Source organism: Molossus molossus, unplaced genomic scaffold (genome assembly GCF_014108415.1).
Source record: "Molossus molossus isolate mMolMol1 unplaced genomic scaffold, mMolMol1.p scaffold_m16_p_19, whole genome shotgun sequence".
Lineage (NCBI taxonomy): Eukaryota > Metazoa > Chordata > Mammalia > Chiroptera > Molossidae > Molossus > Molossus molossus.
The window spans coordinates 36936842-36957664 of record NW_023425354.1 but is presented as its reverse complement, the minus strand read 5'-3'; the positions used below and the strand labels follow the sequence as shown (position 1 = coordinate 36957664).

At 50.7% G+C, this 20823-nt stretch overlaps 1 protein-coding gene across 1 annotated transcript in view; it reads left to right on the top strand.

Moving 5' to 3' along the window:
• Positions 1 to 20823, top strand: part of RHBDL3 (rhomboid like 3) — a 52043-nt gene that overhangs the window by 22261 nt on the left and 8959 nt on the right. The window contains exons 4-7 of the mRNA XM_036268921.1: positions 2880 to 3104; positions 6847 to 6995; positions 9964 to 10076; positions 15454 to 15554. Of these exons, the coding sequence (XP_036124814.1) occupies positions 2880 to 3104; positions 6847 to 6995; positions 9964 to 10076; positions 15454 to 15554 (588 nt within the window). The remainder of the gene's footprint in view (positions 1 to 2879; positions 3105 to 6846; positions 6996 to 9963; positions 10077 to 15453; positions 15555 to 20823) is intronic.

The window sequence follows — 20823 nt, the reverse complement described above, 5'->3', positions numbered from 1 at the left end:
TTCGGAGTGGTCCCAGGGAGCAAACCTTCTAGAGGGCAAGGGACAGAGCTGAGCTATTGGTGGGGGGCAGTCAGGACTCATGGGACAGGCCGTGGGGGTGAGCCTGGTCACTCGGAGCCCAGCAGTGCCTCGGGTTTGAGCCTCCAGGGCTCATCCACAGCCCCAGCACAAGCCTGCTTGCTGCATACCCTGCCCAGTCCCAGGGCAGCGTGAGGGCATGGCTGGGCCCAGGAGATGCTTCTCTCCAGCAAGGGGTCCGTGGGGTCCTCTTTGTGAACTCGCAACAGCAGGCTACCTGTCAGTGTTGGGATTCCTGTACGTTCTGAGCTGGAGCGGCCAGCTGGAGCGTGGATGCATGGGAGCTGGGTCACCAGCGGGGAAGCTCTGGGTGGGGCAGAGAGCTCAGGGCTTGGAGTCAGGCAGACCCTGGTTCCTCTCTTGGCTCTGCCTTTGCCGCTCATTGGGAAAGGTCCTCCAAGCCTGGGTGTTCCCATTTGTAAAACGAAGCCAAAGGATAACCTCTTGGGGTTTGTTGCAAGGATTCAACAAGATGAAGTATGTGAAAGATTTTGTTGTCTGTAATGTTCCTCCAACAGGTAAACTCTGCATCCTTTGTGAGCCCTTCCTTACCCTAACCCGGGCAGGATGAACCAGCCTTATTCAGAACCCCCGCAGTGCTTTGCCGGGCCTCTATTGATGGATTGATTTTAGAGAGAAATCGAGAGAGAGAGGGAGAGAGAGAAACGTCGACCTGTTGTTCCACCCATTTACGCATTCACTGGTTGAGTCTCATATGTGCCTTGACAGGGGATCGAACCTGCAACCTTGGTGTATGGGGGACATGCTCCAACCAATTAACCTACCTGGTCAGGGCCCCAGGCTGCTCTTAGAGCACAGACCATGTTACACTACAGCTGAGTGGCCAGGTTGTCGTGTGTGGGTGTGCAGGTTGTGTATTGTACAAGGACACCTGGCAGAGGGATGGATGGGGACTGATATCTGGTATGGTCTTTGCTCACCAAGGCCTGGAATGGTGCATCCACCTAATCTCCTTGGCACGAACGTGCCAGTTACATGGATTCCAGAGTCAGGCAGATCTGGATTTGAATCCTGACTCTGACTTGCTAACTATGAGCCCTTGAGAAATTACCCTTCCCAAGCTCTGGTCCTCACCTTCATAATGTGGGGATAGCCCTATGCACCAGATAACTAAGATGACACCCTCTTTTGCTGCTGTTTACACATCTGTCTCTCCTTATAAGCTCCGTGAGGCCCAAGACCCTGGTCACTACTGCGCCCAACACAGTTCTAGACACCTCAAGGGTGCAGGGAATGGTGAGTATGTGTGTGCTCACCGTGCTTCTCCCGAACTCACGCCGAGCCGCCCCACCACGGGTCTTCAGGGTGTGGCGTGGGTGTGTCTGTGAGTGTGTGCGCACTTGGAGACTGGGAGAGAGGATGGTAAGTGTGGCTACAAGATACTTCATGCTGTGACCCTGTTTTGGGCTTACGGGGTACAGGGAGCCCCAAGCTCTGCCTGCGTTTACAAACTCCTGAGCCACAGAGAACCAGACCCAAGCTTTGTAGGCGTGGAGGGGATGAGAATAGGGGATCTTTGCAAGGGGTTCCTCTGGGAAGGCCTGTTGGGGCTTTAAGCCAGATTTTAAGGGTGAGAGACACCAGACCCAGGAAGGGGAAGGGCACTGCAGAGGGAGGCTCATTCCACTGGTCTGAATGCAGGTCCTCCCCAGCTGCCTTCCCCCTGGTGGGGCTCCCAACCCCTGTGCCATGGTCTGGCCTGGTTCACCTGGGCAGCCCGCTCTGGACTCCTGCCTCCTGATTTAGCCTGATGTCCACTGCTGGGCCCACAGTCCCAGGGATATGTTGATAATCCCCACCCCAGCTACTGTGGAACAGCCACCCAGGCAGTACTGTGGGCTCTGGGGTTGGGAGGACTACGTCTCTAGGACATCTCCCCATAATCAAGGTCCAGAATGTGGTCGTGGAGGACCGGTGGGAGGTGACAGAGGGCTCAGGAGGCTGGAAGTCGGCAAGGCTGCCTCTGATCTCTGGGAGCCAGGCTGACTGCTGGATGAGGTAGTCAGGGCTCTGCTGTGTCAGCCTGAGGCTGCCAAGGGTAGGGTCAGTCCTTAGGTGGGCTCCATGACCAGTCCCTGGGCTCACCAAGCATTCTGGTTCCCTTGAAGGCACTCGAGTGATGGCCTTCCGCAGGCACGGCTTTGGGTTCTGGTTCTGGTTCTGGGGAAGTCAGCGAGGGCTGCCCACCTCTTCCCAAACTAGTGGTTATGAGGATGCTAAGTCCGGCTCATCCTTCGGTTCTCACTCAGATATCACCTCCTCCAGGAAGCGCTCCCTGACTACCTCAAGACCATGTTGGGCTCTCTCCTGTGTGCTCCTGCAGCAACCTTGACTCTGAACCGTGACTGCTGGTTATTTACCTGTCTCGAGCACCACTGTATCCCCTAACACTTAGCAGTTGCTCAGGAAATTGTGATGGATGGATGAGAGATGGGTGAATGGAAGGAAGGTATAGTGAATGTATGAACACAGGCTCAGGAGCTTTACTGGGTTTGGACTTGATGGGTTTTTAAAACTCTGTGCTTTGGTTTCCACATCTAGGAGAATGGGGGTATTCACCGTCCGCATGTAACAGGTAGACTGGTTGTATCAGATGAACCAACATGTGAAGTGCTTAGAACGACCCCTGAAACACGTTTTTGCACCTTGTGAATTATCGTAGATGAATGAGAAAGGTGGGGTTAGGCCTGGTTAGTCTAAGGATGGTGCTGGCTGGGAAATGGGTCGGGGTCCCCGGACCCTAGGTTCTGACCCCGTCCCCCACCCTGTCTCCTGTGCAGATGAGCAACAAGCGGTCCAACAGCTTCCGCCAGGCCATCCTGCAGGGGAACCGCAGGCTCTGCAGCAAGGCCCTTCTGGAGGAGAAAGGGCTGAACCTCTCCCAGAGGCTGATCCGCCACGTGGCCTACGAGACGCTGCCCCGGGAGATTGACCGGAAGTGGTACTACGACAGTTACACCTGCTGCCCCCCGCCCTGGTTCATGATCACGGTCACGCTGCTGGAGGCAAGGACAAGGGTGGGGAAGGGGCTGCTCAGCCTGGGCAGAGCTGGGGCCACGACGGTGTCCGAGACGAGGGGAAGGGCGGCACCTTCCCCAGCAAAGGCGGTGGTTTCGGAGCCCATAGCGGTTGTCACTGCAAGTCGGCCATTACAGGGCTGGTGGTGGTGTCATACTTCCTGGGCCCCAAAGACACGCCAGAGATTATCACTCCAAGTGATGTTCACTGCAGCAAAACCCCCAATGACCACCCCACTGAAACGAGCAATAAAAACAATGTAACACGTTCACTGATCTGGCGGAGTGAGTCAGGCTAACTCATTACAACCAATTTAGTGGCTCCCCGAGGGAGTAATGGGGACAAGTCATCCGCTCCCCCGGGACACCGTCCTCCGCCTGTGAAGAAGGAATGAGCAGGCCTGCCTCCCCCTGTAGGCCTCCTCTCCAGCCAGGAGGAGGAACACAAAAGCCCACACACTTACGCATGGGAGGGAGTGTTTATGAACAGGTACATGTGGGCTTAACATATTTTGAAAGAACAGTCTTCTCTTAGGGAATCATTCAGACCCATTGTTATTCTGAAAGTCTCCTGCTTGCGTATACAACAGACTCCAAAGGAGCCCCTTTCTGAATCTGCCTGTGTGTGAGGAACTCTGAATTCTGTCGGCTGTTCCACCCAAGAACCCGTGCTCCCCCCCCACCCTGAACCCCAGCTCCCGAATGGATGCTTGGCCTCCCTTTGGCATTTTATAATCTCCACCATTTCTCTTCCAGAGCCACGGGCCTAATTACCACCCCTGCATATGTTCCTGTAAAGTTGCTAATCAAACGGCAGAATCGTTAAGCTCCGAGCATTCTCCTCCTCTTTTCCTAAACGAGAATAGCTGGTGTGCAGGCCAGAGCGCCTCTGTTGTTAAGGCTTCGTCCGAGTACGCGTGGATCGCGATTTTTCTGAGATATTTTTGGACTCCTTCTCCCAAAGCTTGCTATGTTGTTCTATTTATTAACTTCTATTTGAGGACCAATAATAACGAGCTGCCTTGGAAGCTGTATTTGTTGCCAGGCCACCCGCATCCTGTTAGGTGGACAGAACGGCTCCCCAGAGAGCCCAGGAGAGTCCAGCTGCCGGGGGACCTGGAGTCTTAACTCGACACTAATTACAGCTGGCTTCACGAATTGCATGCCAGGCACCCAGCGGGTCTTCGTGTATTTTCTCTCTTTCAAGCCTCATGACCCCCCTGAAAGTGCAGGCATTCATACCCCCATTCCAGATCAGGAAATCGAGAACGAGGGAATTCACAGAATCTGTCCAAGTTTGTCCAGAGAAGCCAGATTTTGTGTCCAGATTGGTTCCAAATTTCCATAAACTTCAGCTATGTAGACTCAAACCGCCAATCTAGAAGAAAATGTTGAAGTCGTTGTTTCAAAGTCCTTACAAAAGCCTAAGGCTTTTGTTTTACACAGTTCTGGAAACCTGGTTTTCTGACTTCATAACAGGGAGAGAATGGAAGGGACCCAGCAGTAAGATGTAAGATGTAAGAACCTGGCTGTGGCAACTGGTCACCAGGCAGTCCGGGAGAGGACAAATCAAATTTTAAAAGTAGACTTGAGCGCTGGCTGGTTTGACTCAGTGGTTAGAGCTTCGACCTGCGGACCAGGGAGTCCCGGGTTCGGTTCCCACTAAGGGCACGTCCTTGGTTGCAGTTTGTCCCCCGCCTGGTTGGGGTTGTGTGGTTGGCAACCATTCGATGTGTCTCTCTCCTGTCGATGTTTCTCTCTCTCTTTCTTTCTCTCTCTCTCTCTCTCTCTCTCTCTCTCTCTCTCCCCCTCCCACTCTATCTAAAGATAAATGCAAAAAAAAAAAAAAATGTCCTGGGCTGAGGATTAAAAAAAAAGTAGACCAGAGTCTCGCCCTGGCCTGTTTGGCTCAGTGGTAGAGCGTTGGCTTATGGACCAAGGAGTCTTAGGTTCAATTCAGGCCAAGGGCACGTACTTTGGTTGCAGTTGCGGTTTGACCTTGGTTGGGGTCGTGTGGGAGGCAGCCAGTCTATATGTCCCTCTCACATCGATGTTTCTCTCACTCTCTCTTTCTCTTTGTCTCTCTCCCTCTCACTCTATCTGAAGATAAATAGAAAAAAATATATATGTTCTTGGGTGAGGATTAAAAAAAAGTAGACCCGAGCCTTAAAGAAACTCAAGAATGGCCCTGGCCAGTTTGGCTCAGCGGTTGGAGCGTCAGCCCTAAGAGTCTCGGGTTCAATTCCGGTCAAGGGCCTCGGTTGTGGTTCAGTTCCCAGCCCTGGTCAGGGTCGTGCAGGAGGCAACCAATTGATACGTCTTTCTCACATCGATGTTTCTCTCTCTCTCTCTCCTTCCATTCCATCTGAAGATAAACGGAAAAATATCCTCGGGAGAGGATTAAAAAAAAAAAAAGAAATAACACATGAATTTGGAGCCACTTAGTATAAGAGGGAAACCCCATCAATTGCTGGAGAAGACATCACTCCTGTAGCCCAGATCAGTACCTGAGGCACCCCTAAAAATTATGCCCCTACCCTGTTTAAGAACACAGAGACAGGAAGGATGCATTTTAGAAAGAGTTCCAGAAACAAATACCCTTTTAGGGCTTACGTAAGAATGCTTCAGTCATTTGCAAAGTCTGCCTGTGTGGGGTGTTGGTGGCAGAGAAATGGGGACCCTGGTGCACTGCTGGAAGAAGAAAAAAAGGGTGCAGCCTCTGTGGAGAATAGCTTGGCCGTTACTCAGAGAATTAAACACAGAATTACCGCATGCTCGCTCCAGCAATTCCACTTCTGTGTATATACCCCAAATGATTGAAAGCAGGGACGCAAGGAGATATTTGTACACCCATGTTCATAACAGCATTATTCATAATAGTTAAAATGTGGAAGCAGCCCAAGTACTCATCAACAGAAGAATGATAAGCAAAATGTGGTTTATACGTACAATGGAACATTTTTCGTCCTTGAAAAAGGAAGGACGTTTTGGCCTAATCCACAGCATGGATGAACCTTGAGGACGTTATGCTCAGTGACATAAGCCAGTTGAGGTACCTAGAGTAGCCATATTCACAGAGACAGGAAGAATAATAGTGGTTGCCAGAAACTGGTGGAGGGGGAATAGGGGACTGATGTGTAATGGCTACAGTTTCAGCTTTGCAAGTTGAAAAGAATTCTGTGGCCCTGGCCAGTTTAGCTCAGCGGTTGAGCATTGGCCTGCAAGCCAGAGAGTCCTGGGTTCGGTTCCCGCTAGGGGCACATACCACAAAAAAAAAAAAAAAAAAAAAAAGACTTCTGTGGGTGGATGGTGGTGATGGTGGCCTCATAGTTTAAATGCACTTAATGCTACTGAGCTTTATACTTAAAATAGATTTCACTGGTAAGTTATATGTTATATGTATTTTACCATAATTTAAAAGAATGAAACTTATATTGACTTGCCTTATCCCCCAAATGGATATGTGAATTATTATTGGAATTCAAGTATAAGATCCTTCAAATCCTTGTGGGTAGAGATCAGGTGACTGTGTTGTGAATATCTAACACAAAATAATCCAACAGAAGTAGGGTAAGAGATGGTGGAGGGCTGGGCTGAGCGCTGGCCATAGGGGTGTCTGAGAAGAAAAGATGACAACTTCCAGGGAGGATTCTGAATGTTCGCACAAGGGGGGCTCCTGGGCAGGTTTGCACTTAGTAATAGGCCCTCTCCACCCTGTGCTTCCATCCAGGTTGCCTTTTTCCTCTACAATGGAGTGTCGCTGGATCAATTTGTGCTGCAGGTAACCCATCCGCGGTACCTGCAGAACTCACTGGTTTACCACCCGCGGCTCCGAGCACAGGCGTGGCGTTACTTGACGTACATCTTCATGCATGCGGGGTAAGTGCCCGTCAGCTTCTGCTCTATCAGGAGTCCCTGTGGAAAAATAAGTGGCCCAGATAGCCTGGCTTGAAATCCATTTTTTTAGTTTATCTCCCTGGAGGACACAGAATTTGAGGTGGCTTCTTGAAACACATCTAATACCAAACTATATGAGTTATTGAGAGTGTATGAGAAAGGGAAATAGAAGGAGGAAAATGCTCAAATCCCACTGTGAAACCAGCACAATCATCCATAGCATGTGAGTTATGTACTTACTAGATGTAGGTTATAAATTTCTTCTGAGCTTCCTAGTGGCCAAAGCAAAGAGGTCAGCTACCAAGTTCATTGTCCATAAACTGTGTGTGTGAGTGCCCCCATCAGTGAAATAAAGGGCAGATGTATTGAACCTGCCTTCCTTCCAAAGTGCTCTCCATAAATGGTAAGAGTCCTTTTGAGGAATTTTGGCAATACTTACACTTCTGTTTCCAGAGCCATGTGGCTTCGTTTAAGGCTGGAGTGCCATCAGTTCTCACTGGTGCCTCTTACCCCATGATAAGGCCAGGTGACTACCCATGTCCAATTTCCCTGAGGAGCACTCTCTGGGCTGGAGACCATTTTTACGTGGTAGAGTGCTGAGTTGGAAAAGCGGAGTCCCTGGACACCAGACCTCTATGGTGCCTCTTTCAGGAGAGAAGCAAAGGAGCTCACTGTTAGCCTAGGAAAGCCCTGGGGTTAGAATTGGGAAGAGGATCACTCTGGCCTTATCAGTCTTGTTCCTTGGCAGAGAGACCTACAGTGGCCAAGGGGGAGCCCCACTGTGGGCCCCCCTTCCTGCTGAGCCTCTAATGTTGCACAAACACCGACCCCTAATTGGCTGTACCTGCTGGGGAGGGGTTGGGGTAAGAAGACGGTCTGATGGTTGCTGACGGATGTCTCCACTCTGAGCCAGAGTTGCACAGGCTGTTTGCCTTGCCTGCTGTGTCCCAGGCTTTGATCTTGCAAAGCTAAGGAGCAGAGTGAGGGAGGCAGGCCGTGTCTTCTCACGAGTCAAGATTTGGAGACAACAGGAACCAGGGGCTTCCCTGGCCGGGCTGCCCAAGGTTTGGGACTACCTGCCTTATTTGCAGGGCTGCACTCTGGCTTCCCTGACCCTTTGGGATAAGGAAGGAGAGTGGACATTGTTTCCAAAGCCTCCTTGTCCATTCTCTGCCTTCAAGAGCTGAAGGGCCAGAGTGGCCAGAGCACAGATGCTCTCAACTGAAACCATAGCGTGGCCTCGGGCCTTTCTCTGGCCATTGCTTCTGATGGAGCTATGCTTGCCAGGGAGAGTCCTGGGAGGATTCTCCAGGGCTGTGACTTTGAGGGGGAGATTTTTGGCTGGTGCCACAGTAGACCGGAGAAAGGGACAGCTGACCAGCATCTAGGGAAAGCCCAGCAGGGTGACGTATTACTACTCAGGGAACACTCTGGACTGGTGAATTCAGAAGTTACTGTGGTAGAGAAGAAGGAGGTTAGACTGGGAGGCAGGGGCTCTGGATTTCCCTCCCCTGGCCTCTTCTAGTCTCAGGTTCTAGGCTGTCAACCAAAGAAAAGGGACCAGCAAACCTCGGAGGTCTCTCTACCTATGAGTCTGATGCTACTACACAGCTCTTTTTCAGTACACTTTTCTGACGTTTCTAATCGAGAATCATTTGGCTGGCACAGTCAGGGAGTGGGGATGGGGGTGCTAGAAGATTCCAGGCATGGTGGGAGTTCAGGACAGAGCCCGATCTGAGACGTGAACCACCTCCCAGGCGCCCTCCTGGGTAAGCAGGTACCCACGTGCCCTGTGTGTAGGGAGCAGTTGGCCTCCAGGCCGAGCCCTGCAGACCAGGCCAGCATCCAGACCCCCTTGTTACAGGCTTTGTTACCCTATTACTTAAGCATCCCCAGGGAGCTGTCCAGCTGCTGTGGCTCAGTTTATATGAGATAATGGATGTTAAAGTGCTTTGTAAACTTGAAAGCACACATCAGTGTAATAATAGTAACGTTACGATGTTTTCTAGTAACATATGCACTCAGCCAGACACCATTTAGCAACAAGATCCAGCCCTGGCCGGTTTGGCTCAGCGGTTAGAGCGTTGGCCTGCGGTCCGGAGAGACCCGGGTTCGGTTCCCGCTAAGGGCACGTACCTTGGTTGCAGTTTGTCCCCGGCCCTGGTTGGGTCGTGTGGGTGGCAACCACTCGATGTGTCGCTTTCACGTCGATGTTTCTCTCTCTCTCCCTCTCACTCTATCTGAACAAAATATCGAAAAATGTCCTCGGGTGAGGAGAAAAAAAAAAACGAAAAAAAAAAAGATCTGGTCACATGATAGCGTAAAAAGGAAGGCATTCTCAGGGCAAGAAAACCCAACCTGAGTGTTTTGGGTAGAATGGGCCCCTTTCACACCAGGAGGGAGAAGCCTCCCCTTTGAGATTTTAAGTGATAACTGAATTGTTAAGCTGTAAGAGGTATCTCTAATGCTGCACTTGTTTTAAAAACATCTTTCTCTTTAAATATCCATAGCTCTTACAAATACAGTAGCAAGCCAGAGTGCCCTGGTGACCTGGTGAATGGAGCAAAGGCCTGCACATCAGAGACCTGGGATGTGGTACCAGCCTGGCCACTAACCAGCTGTGTGACTCTAAGCTAGTCAATGCCCCTCTCTGAGCCTTGGCTTTTCATGTGTCAGCCAGTGGAGTTGTTGGGTCTTGACCACAGTTAACCCCTCTCACTATGAGAAGTGCAGACACGGCCAGGTACCACCCTGCATGTGTTCATGTCTCAGGTGGTGGGATGACCTGTCTCTTTAATCATTCCTGCCCCCCTTCCCAGACCACGGGCTCCTCGAAGGCAGGGAGAGGGTCTCGTTCACTGCCGGCTTCCCAGCACCTTGGCATACGGTGTTTGTTGAATAAAAGAATGGATGAATGGATGAATGAACAGAGCGTGGTCTCTCTATACAGGATAGAACACCTGGGACTCAACGTGGTGCTGCAGCTCCTGGTGGGGGTGCCCTTGGAGATGGTGCATGGAGCTACCCGCATTGGGCTTGTCTACGTGGCCGGTGTTGTGGCAGGTAGGCAGGTGGGCCCTCTGTCTATAGCAGACACCTCCCAGGGCGACTTGGAGTCCCTATGGGCTCAGCAAGCCCCAGGCCTTCAGGGAACCCAGGACCCTCATCACCAAAGCTACTGATGACTAGGGTTGTTCTCCAGGCAAATGTTCCCACCTCCCTGGGGAGGCTGGAAAACGGACGGCCACCTGGAGAGGCGAGCTCAGGATTTGGAACAGGCAGACTGACCAGACTTTCAGTCTTATACCACCACGTTGTAGCTGTGTGAGCTTGGGAAAATGCCCTCACCTGTCTTGGCTCCATTAAACATTAAGAGGGAACTAATAAGACCTGCCTGCAGGGCCTTAGGATGGTGGAATGAGGCAGCAAATGGAGTGACCGTGTTATATAAACTGTGCAAGGTGTGGGTGAAGCCAGGTACCTCCCTGGCCAGGCCAGTACCTGTCCCCAAAGGGAGACCTTGCCTCTGTCCAGCTGGCTACTGTCCCCTTGATGGACTCACTGCTGACGGGAGAGAGTCTGGCCTAAAAGGGTAGTAAGCATTTGTGCCAGTGCCAGCCGGTGGAGCCTGGGCCCCTGCTGACTCAGCTCACATGGCCGGTGATCATGGCCTTGAGCACAGGGGCAGCCCGACTTCCCCCTTCCCCTCCCCAGTGGGAGAGAGGCAGGCTGGGGTGAGACGAGGAGACCAGAGCGGATTCGTGCAGGAAAAGTGCACCAGCCTGGCTGCCGAACGGAAGAATCTCCGTCTCCAACTTTATCACCAGATTATTTTTTAAACAAGGTTTGCCACCTCAGCTCTTCACCTTGACAGCTGTGCCCAAGGGAGCTTTGTGTGTATGTTTAAGTAAGATCTTAATCCTTTCTGAGTAGCATTGAACTTGTCATCAGGAGAGTGGGGCACTGTCAGCCTTGTAAACAACAGGCAGGCAGGGACCCTGGGAACAAATGAAGTGGCTTCAGGAATGGAAAGGGGGAGGGTCGCACCCCCGCCACACAGGGCTAGTCTGCTGGTCTGTGAACCCTCAGCCCATATTGGTTCAGTGCCGTCTCCTTCCCTCCTCTGTGTGCCGAGGTTAAAACTTGTGCACCTTGGACAGCGCCCACGCCAGCTTGTCCCAGAATCCAGCACCTTCCACATCCTTGAACAAAGGTCTAATGAGCATCTCGAGATGTGTGCCAGACTTACTCAGCCACCCACACATCCCGAGTCTTGACATCTGGGGATTTATAGCCACATTTCCCTACCTAGATACTCGGAGACCCAGATGGTTAATGGCGAGGAACAGGAAAGACACTCGTAACACTTGCAGTTAGTAGTCAATTAGACGGGGGTGCCAATAACCCTGCAGACAGAAATAAGATTCCGGATGACTCAGGCCCCACCGAAACCAGACGACACGCAGCGGGGAGACAGTGCAGGTATCTCCCCAGCGAGGCCGGTGCCAAGCGGGCCGGTGCGCAGACGGGGAGCTCGCCAACCACATGCGAGGCTGTGGGGCTGTCACAAAGCAAGTGACGCGCGCTCTTCTGTGTGAGTCATTGCTCAGACTCGGGAGCACTGTGTCACCACTTGTCATGCTGCTTATCTCCAAGACTGAGCGGTCTGACCTGCCCGCGCCCCTTCCTCCCTCAGGAAGGGGACCCCTTCACAGACAGCAAGACCCTGACTGGACAGCCAGGAATCAAGTGCCTGCCCTGTGCAGGCTGTGGGCTTTTTTTGTTTTTGTTTTTTGATTTTTAGAGAAAAAGGAAGGGAGAATGAGAGAGAGAGAAACATCAGTGAGAGAGAACATCAATTGGCCGCCTCCTGCATGCCCCCTCACTGGGGATCGGGCCCACAACCTGGGCATGTGTCCTGATCGGGAATCGAACCGGCGACCTCTTGGTGCATGAGTCGATGCTCAACCACTGAGCCACACCGGCTGGGCAAAGCCATGTTTCATTTAATCCTCACAAAAACTCCACGAGGCAGGTACAGATACAGACACCAAGGCTTAGGGAGCCTAAGTGACTTGTCTAAGAAGATACAGTCGGAAGCGGCGGAACTGGGCTCGCACCCAGGTTGTCTAACCCCGGAGGCTGTGTTCGAAACCACTACCGTGTGACGAGAACCAAAAGGCAGGTGCTCCCTTTGTGCAGATAATTTAATTGTCAGAAACCAGGGAGGTCTTAATAGACATCGGGGCCTGCTCTTTCATTCCTGCCCAATGAGAATATTCCACATGCAAGGCCGTCACATTTTGTAATGATGAGAGCTAACCTCTGCTGAGCACGTCCAGCACCCTGGGCATGCGATGAAGGGTTCACGTGTGCCCTCTGTCGTATTCATCACAGCCGTCCAGAGAGGTGGGTCCTGTCATCCCCGTTGTACAGTCCTTCACAGCAGTGAGATGACTTACTCAGTTTGCTCAGCTAAGAAGTCCTAGACCCGAGGTGGATACTCTTCCTCCGCCCTGTGCTTCTGACCAGTGCTTGACGAAGTGCATTTCTCTGCTGGGTAATAGTTACGTGGCTAACCATTGAACTATTTTAAAAACCAAGATCTCAAATGCTCCACCAAGCTTCTAGTATAGATTCTGTAGATTATAAGTCACCTGTGCCTCCCCAGAGCCTGTTGCAGGGTTTGGCACATGTTAAGCAACAAATACTTGTGGAGTAAATGGAAGAGGACCTACATAAATAAAGTTACATTGCTTACAGGGAGCTGTTCTGCCGATGTGGATTTGGAATTTTTTTGTTTTGTTTTGTTTTTAATGGCTAGGGGAGATGTTGGAGAACACCTGCTCTAAGTTTTCCAGGCTAAAATGATCACAGCTGTGCGTTATGGCAAAGTTATCGATTTATCTGTGCTGGCGTGGACCCAGAATTGGGGGGCAGGGGGCGGGGGGCGGGATTCATAGCCCCGACTAGACTTTGGGGCAGAGGTGTGGTGTGTCACTCCAGCTTGCCGTTCTCTCCCCGTCCTGTGCCCTCGTGGAATTAATGACCTCCGTGGGATTCATACTGGCCTTATTGAACTGTTATCCATTGGGTGGAATCCTGCGTGGCCCACGCTTTGTGCCCTGGGATGGCCTTCGTTACTGCTTTGCTATGCATACGTGCCATGTTTGAATTGGATTTTCCCTAGTCCCTCTGGTCCAGGGCTAATGTGCAGTCACCTGAGGGAAGTCTATGCCGAAAGGGAGGGTAGGTGGGTCCAGATTGTTGCATCCAAGATGCTAGAAACATGGTCCGAGCCTCAGACCTAGATCTGAGGCAAAGAGTTGAATTAGTGAATTTCTAATCGGAAAGGGACCTTTGAGGTCCCCTCCAGTGGACTTTGCTTCCCAGGCCCCACCACCGTTCAGCCAGCGCTACTCTGGGCTCTGCTCCATGGGGTAGGATGTGGGTAAGGTTTCCTTTTGAAAAAAGGGTTTCACTGCATAAAAGTTGGAAGGCCTTAGGCCTCTTCATTTCACAGATGTGAAAACTGAAGCCCAAAGAGTTCAGGGGCTGTGCCCACGGTCACACAACTCGCCAGCCACGCCCCCATTCATGCTTCTTCCACAATCCCAGGCTGACCCCTTGGCCCTGGGGTCAGGACTCCCATCCATGGGTTGGGTGAGGGAAAGGTCAGTGTGTGGAGGCTAAACCCTGGGGGCTCTGCTGATGCCTCTGCTCCTGGTGGACCACACCGGGGAGGCCCAGGGAGCAGAATCTGGGCCGGCCTGTAGGGACTTGTGCTGAGGAAAGAGGCCAGCCCAGGGAGGCCTTCTCTGTCCCAACGGTAATTAATGAGGAGCAGGCGGCTGGGCCAGCCAGCCCGCGCTGCCCTGCAATGCAGCGTTCTCAGCCTGCGTCCCGGAGAGCGTGAGAATCCTTTGTCATGCAGATCTCGCTGCCTGTCTGCCACCCTGGGATCTCCCCCCACCCTGTTCTATAGGGTTGACCCTGTGGCTAGACAAGAAAAAAAAAAAAAGTTATCTGACAATAGATCAATCCCTAGTTAAAGCCTGAGAGAAGGCATGAAAGGGGGGAGGAAAGATTTATAGTTGCCCTGGGAGGGCAGAAGGACTTGGGAGTTCTCAGTTGATAGTTTGTTTTTTCCTGGGAAATTACATCCCCCTTGAGACCAAGCATCGGTTATGGGGATCTCTTCTTTGAAGGATCTCGGTGAGCTGAGTAGCCTTGAGAGAGGTGGGGAGGGTACCTGTGGAGAAGGCGGACGGTGTTACAGGGCTCTCCATGCCCTGGGTGTCAGGTGCTCTGGTTCCTGGACCCTCCACCCCTATGGAACCTGCAGAATTGGGCCGTCTGCCTGTCCCTCCTTTCTCCGCCCTGGCAGCAGCTAATTGGCTCATGAGCCTGCAGGCATTTTCCAGGGTGATTTCTGCACACCCAGGCCAGCTACCTCTCATCCTCCAAGCCCAGGGCTCTACCTCCCAGTTATTTTTAGTCTCCCATGTCCTTCCCTCGAAGCCAAAGCATTGATCACACTTAAAGGAGACCAGAACAATACATTTCCCGTCTCTTCTCTGCCCAGCTTCCCTCCCAGGACAAAAGTTTGTCATCCCCTGGACCAAGAGTCTGTACCCTTCTTTCCCCCAGAGGGTATGACATCCTCTCTCTCTCTCTCTCTCTCTCTCTCTCTCTCTGGACTTTTCAAGGGCATTTTTTTTTTCTCCAAAGAAGCCCCTTTTGCTTTGGAAATCCTGTTGGCCTTTTGTGATTTCACTCGGCTGGAGGAAGGTTGGAGGTGATCTAAGCAGGTTTCTAGGTGCTTTTGAGCAGAGGGGTGATGGTGGAGGATGGAGGTTGACTTCTTTACCAGTTTGAGGAGTGCTGCTCTCAAGGCTAAGAGCACAGGCTTTGTGACCAGTGGACCTGGACTCGTGCGCAGGTTCTAGCTCTTCCCACCCGTGACTCTGGGCTCCGTCTCTTCGTCTCCACCCTGGGGCTTCTAGCACCTTCTCAAAGGGCTGTCTGGAGGGCTTGAGGGGAGAAGGTATGTCAAATGCTTGGCTGGTGTCCGGTGTCCGACACACAGTGCCCTGTAAGCGGTGACTGTTTCTGCAGCAAAAACTCCTGTCATTTTGGTTATTGCTCCAGAACCCTGAGGTGGCGCATTGGAAGGCAGAGACTGGATTGAGAGGCAGATGTTCGCCTACCTCTGCTGAGTCTTTGTTCCCGACTGTAAATGGAGAAGTTTAAATCAAATGGTTCTTTCAGCCACAAATTAATCTTTAGAGAGCTCCAAGGTGACGTGGGGATCAAGGGAGAAGAAAAGGGGCCTCGTGCTCTGGGGTCTCACCTCCAAGGCTGCAGCATCTGAGGGCCTGAGGTGGGGGTGGGGAGCTGCCTCCAGCATTCCTGAATTCTCGCTCTCTCTCTGCCCCAGGATCCTTGGCGGTGTCGGTGGCTGACATGACAGCGCCAGTGGTGGGCTCCTCTGGAGGGGTGTATGCGCTCGTCTCCGCCCATCTGGCCAACATCGTGATGGTGAGCACCTGGGGCCCCAGCAGGCCTTTGGTGGCCTTCCCTCAGCTGTCTCTAGGTCCAGGTGTTAATGGGCTGGAGCTGGGTTTTGGATCCTCATCCATGCTCCAGCCCAGGGCCAGCAAGTGCCGGGCAGACCTGGCTGGTAGCAGAGCTGACAGACCTCACTCTCTGCAGGCTCCTTGCAAACGGCCCCTCCATATACCATTCATATTTTCTCCAGTCATGGTTTTGTCTAGTAATCGACCTATCTCCCCATTCCACCTCTTTTCACTCGGTGACTTTAAAAAGTGTTAAGATTCTCGCCTGGCCGGTGTGGCTCAGGGGCTGAGCCTCGACCCATGCATGCACCAAGAGGTCTCCGGTTTGATTCCTGGTCAGGGCACATGCCCAGGTTGGGGGCCCGATCCCCAATGGGGGGCACGCAGGAGGCGACCAATCTATGTTCTCTCTCATCAGTGTTTCTATCTCTCTCTCCCTTTCCCTTCCTCTCTCTCTAAATAAAAAAAAAAAAATTTTTTTAAACAACAACAACAACAAAAAGTGTTAAGATTCTTGACCACTAGTATGCATCCTAATTGTAATTTGTTGTTTGTCATAGATTGTTAAACATTAAGGGACCTTAGAGATCATCGCATCGAAATTCTCAAAAAGAAGGCTCTTATATTTTCATGACAAAAAATTATGAAGCTAATACTTTTTTAAAACTAAAAAGTTAGTAAATAAATATGATTTAATTAAAAAAAAAAAAAAAAAAAAGAAGGCTCTGAGCCCAGCCAGTGTGGCTCAGTGGGTTGAGTGTCGTCCCATGGATCCCGGTTCAATTCCCAGTCAGGGCACATGTCCTGGTTACAGGTTTGATTCCTGGTCAGGGTGCATAAGGGAGGCAACCAATTGATGGTCCTCTCTCTCTCACATTGATGTTTCTCTCTCTCTCTCCCTTCCTTTGTCTCTAAAATCAATCAAAACATATTTTTAAAAGAAAGAAATCTCTGCGATATTAAGTGATTTGTCCAAAGTCACAGGCAGCTTTGTGGCAAAATTGGGACTTGAAACCACATCTCCTGAAAACCATTCAAGTGTTGTTCCCTACGTCACCCTGTCACATTGACGGAACACGGCCACTGCGTTCCTCACGCTCTTCGTTTTCCCGAAAGGCCGAGAGTTTCCTGATCAACATCCTGGGCGATGGAGCCAATCAGCCTAGATCTGAGTCCCAGCCACTTACTTCCTCAAGAATGACCTTGGACAAATGACTTAACTGCTTTGTACCTCTGTTTCTGCATCTGCGAAATGGGATGATATGTGAGATAAAGTGAAAACAACCACTCAGTATACGTGTTAGCTGAATTCCCTGATCCTCACAGAAGAGACCAGGGCAGAAATTAGAGTCTATCTGATAGTTTCAGGGGAGTCCGAGGGAGACTGCTCCCTTGTTTGGGAAGTAGTCTGAAGTCTGGAGGCCGAAGGAGGGGTCGCCGGCAGTGCTTGGCTAACCCTGGCTCACGCCCCTGCTGGCCTGGGAGCCTCTAGGCAGGTCCCCGATCTTACTCACCTGTGTCCCAGTGCTTGGGACAGGGCTGGACGCAGGGTAATAATGCCATTGATTTTGGCGAACGAGGAAGGAATGAGTGCATGAACAATGTCCAGAAAAGGCACAGCTTCTCTTTGGGGTCCTCCAGCCCTTGCCTCCCTCCTCCATCACTGTCCCCACCAAGTGGCAGGTGTGTGAATAGTCAGTGACAACAGCTTTTGAAGTTCCCAAATTCCCCCATTTCCTCTTTGTTGTTGCCGCTCTCGGGGCCCCACTCCTCGATGCCATCCCTTTTCTCTTCACCCAAGACACACAGACACTGACTAGACTTGCTACTCGCTTGAGTTTTGACAACTTCAGGTGAGCACCGGGGGAACTGCAGCAGGCTTGGGGAAGCCTGTGCGAGCGCGCGTGTGAAACACACACACGCACACACACACACACAGCTTGGTCTGCCAGGAGCCTGGGAGCATGGCGCTGCCTCACACGGCCCTCTTAAATGGGTCATTCTGTATCAGTACTACCGCTTTCCCCAGACGCAGCTTTTCCTCTGAATTCCGCCTCCTCCACTCCCCCTCCCCCTGCCCCAGTTCCTTCTGTAGGGGAAGGAAATGCCCCCCCCAGATGTGTCCGTATGTAAGGGGATGAACAAACACAGCTAAGAGAACATGGGAAAGAAGACACACACGGGTTCATAAAGATGCCCGGTTCCTGCCCCCTTCCCCCACCGCCTGGGAAACAGCCCTGATGCCCCACAAGCTCCAGTGGAGAGGGCAGAGTACCCCGAGAACCCAGGGGTCAAGGAGGGAGGTGTGAAAGCCATTTAGTTCCAGCTTAGGCTGCTTTCTGGCAAGTAGCCCGTGCCTGTGGCGGACACGGCTCTCCCTGGCCTCCGGCAGCTTTGCGGTCCCCAGAGCATGACCCACCATGGCCTTTCCCTAGAAGGCTGTGTGGTGCTTATTTGACAGTGAAAGAAAAAAAAATCTCATTTTCTCATTTAAAAAGCTTGGTTTCCTTTCATCAAGAGGCCACCTTTACCCAAATTATCTCAGTGCCCAGCAACTCAGAGATGTGTTGGGCCCCACTATATGAAATTGCCATTTCTGTGGATCAGAAGCACTTAAACATAGGCAATTTCATGAGGTCCAACCGTATCAATGCACTGTTGACTTTAATTCCAAAATGAAGAGTGCTCAGTGTATGTGTCTAAAACACCTTGTCAGAACAGAGAGGAGGAAAAGCCTGGACTTGACAGACAGGAAATCTGGATTTGAGTATGAGCATCACCATTGTAATAGCTGTGAGTTCCTTCACTTTTTTGTTTTTGCTGATGTTTAATCCTCACCCAAAGATATCCTTCCATTGATTTTTAGAGAGTGGAAGGGAGGGAGGGAGAGAGAGAGAGAGAAGAATCGATGTGAGAGGGACACATTGACTGGTTGCCTCCCGCATGACCCTAATCTGTGCTGGGGACCTAACCTGCCACTCGGGTACATGCCCTTGATGGGACTTGAACCCAAGACCCTTCAGTCCACAGGCCGATGGGCAAGTTCCTTAACTTCTTACGGCCTCAGTTTTCTCACCTGCAATCCCTTCTTCACAAGGTAGACAAAGACATGAAAAAGTGGATGAGAAAACGCTTTCCATATGACAACACCAAACGGCTGGGGCATTCTGTATGTGTCTGCATATGTGTGGGTTTATGTGTATATTTGTTTATATATATATATATATATTTGTATACACATACTTTTTTTTTTTTAATCCTCACCTGAGGATATTTTTTTATTTATCAGATAGAGTGGGAAGGAGGGAGAGAGTCAGGGAGAGAGAGAAACATTGACGTGAAAGGGACAATCGACTGGTCGCCTCCCAAATGACCCTGACCAGGGCCAGGGATGAACCACAACAGAGGTATGTGCCCTTGACCAGAATCAAACCCTCAACTCATTGGTCCACGGACCGATGCTCTAATCACTGAGCAAACCGGCCAGGTTACTTCTTTTTTATAATCCTCACCTGAGGACATTTTTGCATTTATCTTCAGATAGAGCAGGAGGGAGAGAGAAACATCGATGTGAGAGAGACACATCAAGTGGTCGCCACCCACATGACCCCAACCAGGGCCGGGGACAAACTGCAACCGAGGTACATGCCCTTAGTGGGAACCGAACCCGAGACACTCTGGTCCACGGGCCAACGCTCTAACCGCTGAGCCAAACCAGCCAAGGCAAAGGCTACTTTTTTTATCTTTATAAATTCTGCCTGATATCTGTACAGAGGGAAATCAGAAAATGTGTCCTTTTTGCTCTAGATACATAATAGAAAATTGTTTGACCCTCATGTTCTTAGGACTACCTGTTTAAGTGAGAGATTCTGCCTTAAATCAAATTATACTTTATTTTTCATAGAAACAATTTGAGTTTCAAAAAGCTTGCCATTTACTTCCAGGGACTAAATTCAGAAACTATTTCAACAAAATATCTGGATAGCATAAAAGATCTACAATCAAGACTTCTTATTTTAAACACTGGCAGTATAAAGATACACATAATTGCCCTGGCCAGTTTGGCTCAGCGGTTAGAGCATCAGCCTGCAGTCCAGAGAGACCCGGGTTTGGTTCCCGCTAAGGGCACGTACCTCGGTTGCAGTTTGTCCCCAGCCCTGGTTGGGTCATGCGGGTGGCAACCACTCGATGTGTCCTTTTTGCATCGATGTTTCTCTCTCTCTCTCTTCCACTCTATCTGAAAAAAATATGGGGAAATGTCCTCGGGTGAGGATTAAAAAAAAAAAAGATACACATAATTGAATAGTTTAATTGCCTTTTGCTGGGGCCCCAAGGCCAGATTTTCATTCTTAAATATGTCAGATACTTACACTTTGCTCCATGTGATAGCTGTTTCCCTTAAAGGTGGGAGATCTGAATTTTCACAAATAGAACCATATTGTCAAAGCACAAGGCAAGATTGTTGTCTAAATGACACAAAAAATTTCTGTTATAAGGCTCACTTTATTAAGTAAAATCCTTTTATAGGACAAATAATCATTCTCTTATTCATCTGTGTCATGTTTTCTTGTTTCCTGTGTTGCGTTTTCTTTCTTTCTTTTTAAATTTTTTTTTTTTATCCTCACCCAAGGACATCTTTGCATATATCTTCAGATAGAGCAGGAGGGAGAAAGGGAGGAAGAGAGAGAGAGAAACATCGATGTGAGAGAGACACATCGAGTGGCTGCCACCCACACAACCCCAACAGGGGCCGGGGACAAACTGCAATTGAGATACGCGCCCTTAGCGAGAACTGAACCCAGGACACTCTGGTCCGTGGGGCCAACGCTGTAACCGCTGAGCCAAACTGGCCAGGGCCTTTTTTAATATTTTTAATTGATTTCAGAGAGAGGAGGAGAGAGGGAGAGAGAGAAACATCAATGTGAGAGAGAACCATGGAGATTGAATCTGAAACTTGAGTATATGCCCTGACCGGGAATCGAACCTGGATCTCTCAGTCCATGGGAGGACGTTCAATCCACTGAGCCACATCAGCCAGGCATGTGTTGGGTTCTCCTGAAGTTGTTTAACAAGAAACTGTTTCTACCTGGGTATCATAAAGCTGTGTTGGAAGCGAAGCTCCCTGCCTGGGTGCCAGCCTCTGAGCTCCTAACTGGTTGGGTGAGCAAGATGCCTAAGGGACTGGTGACTGTTTGTGTGCCCTGGCTGAGTTACCGTCTCACTCTGCAGGG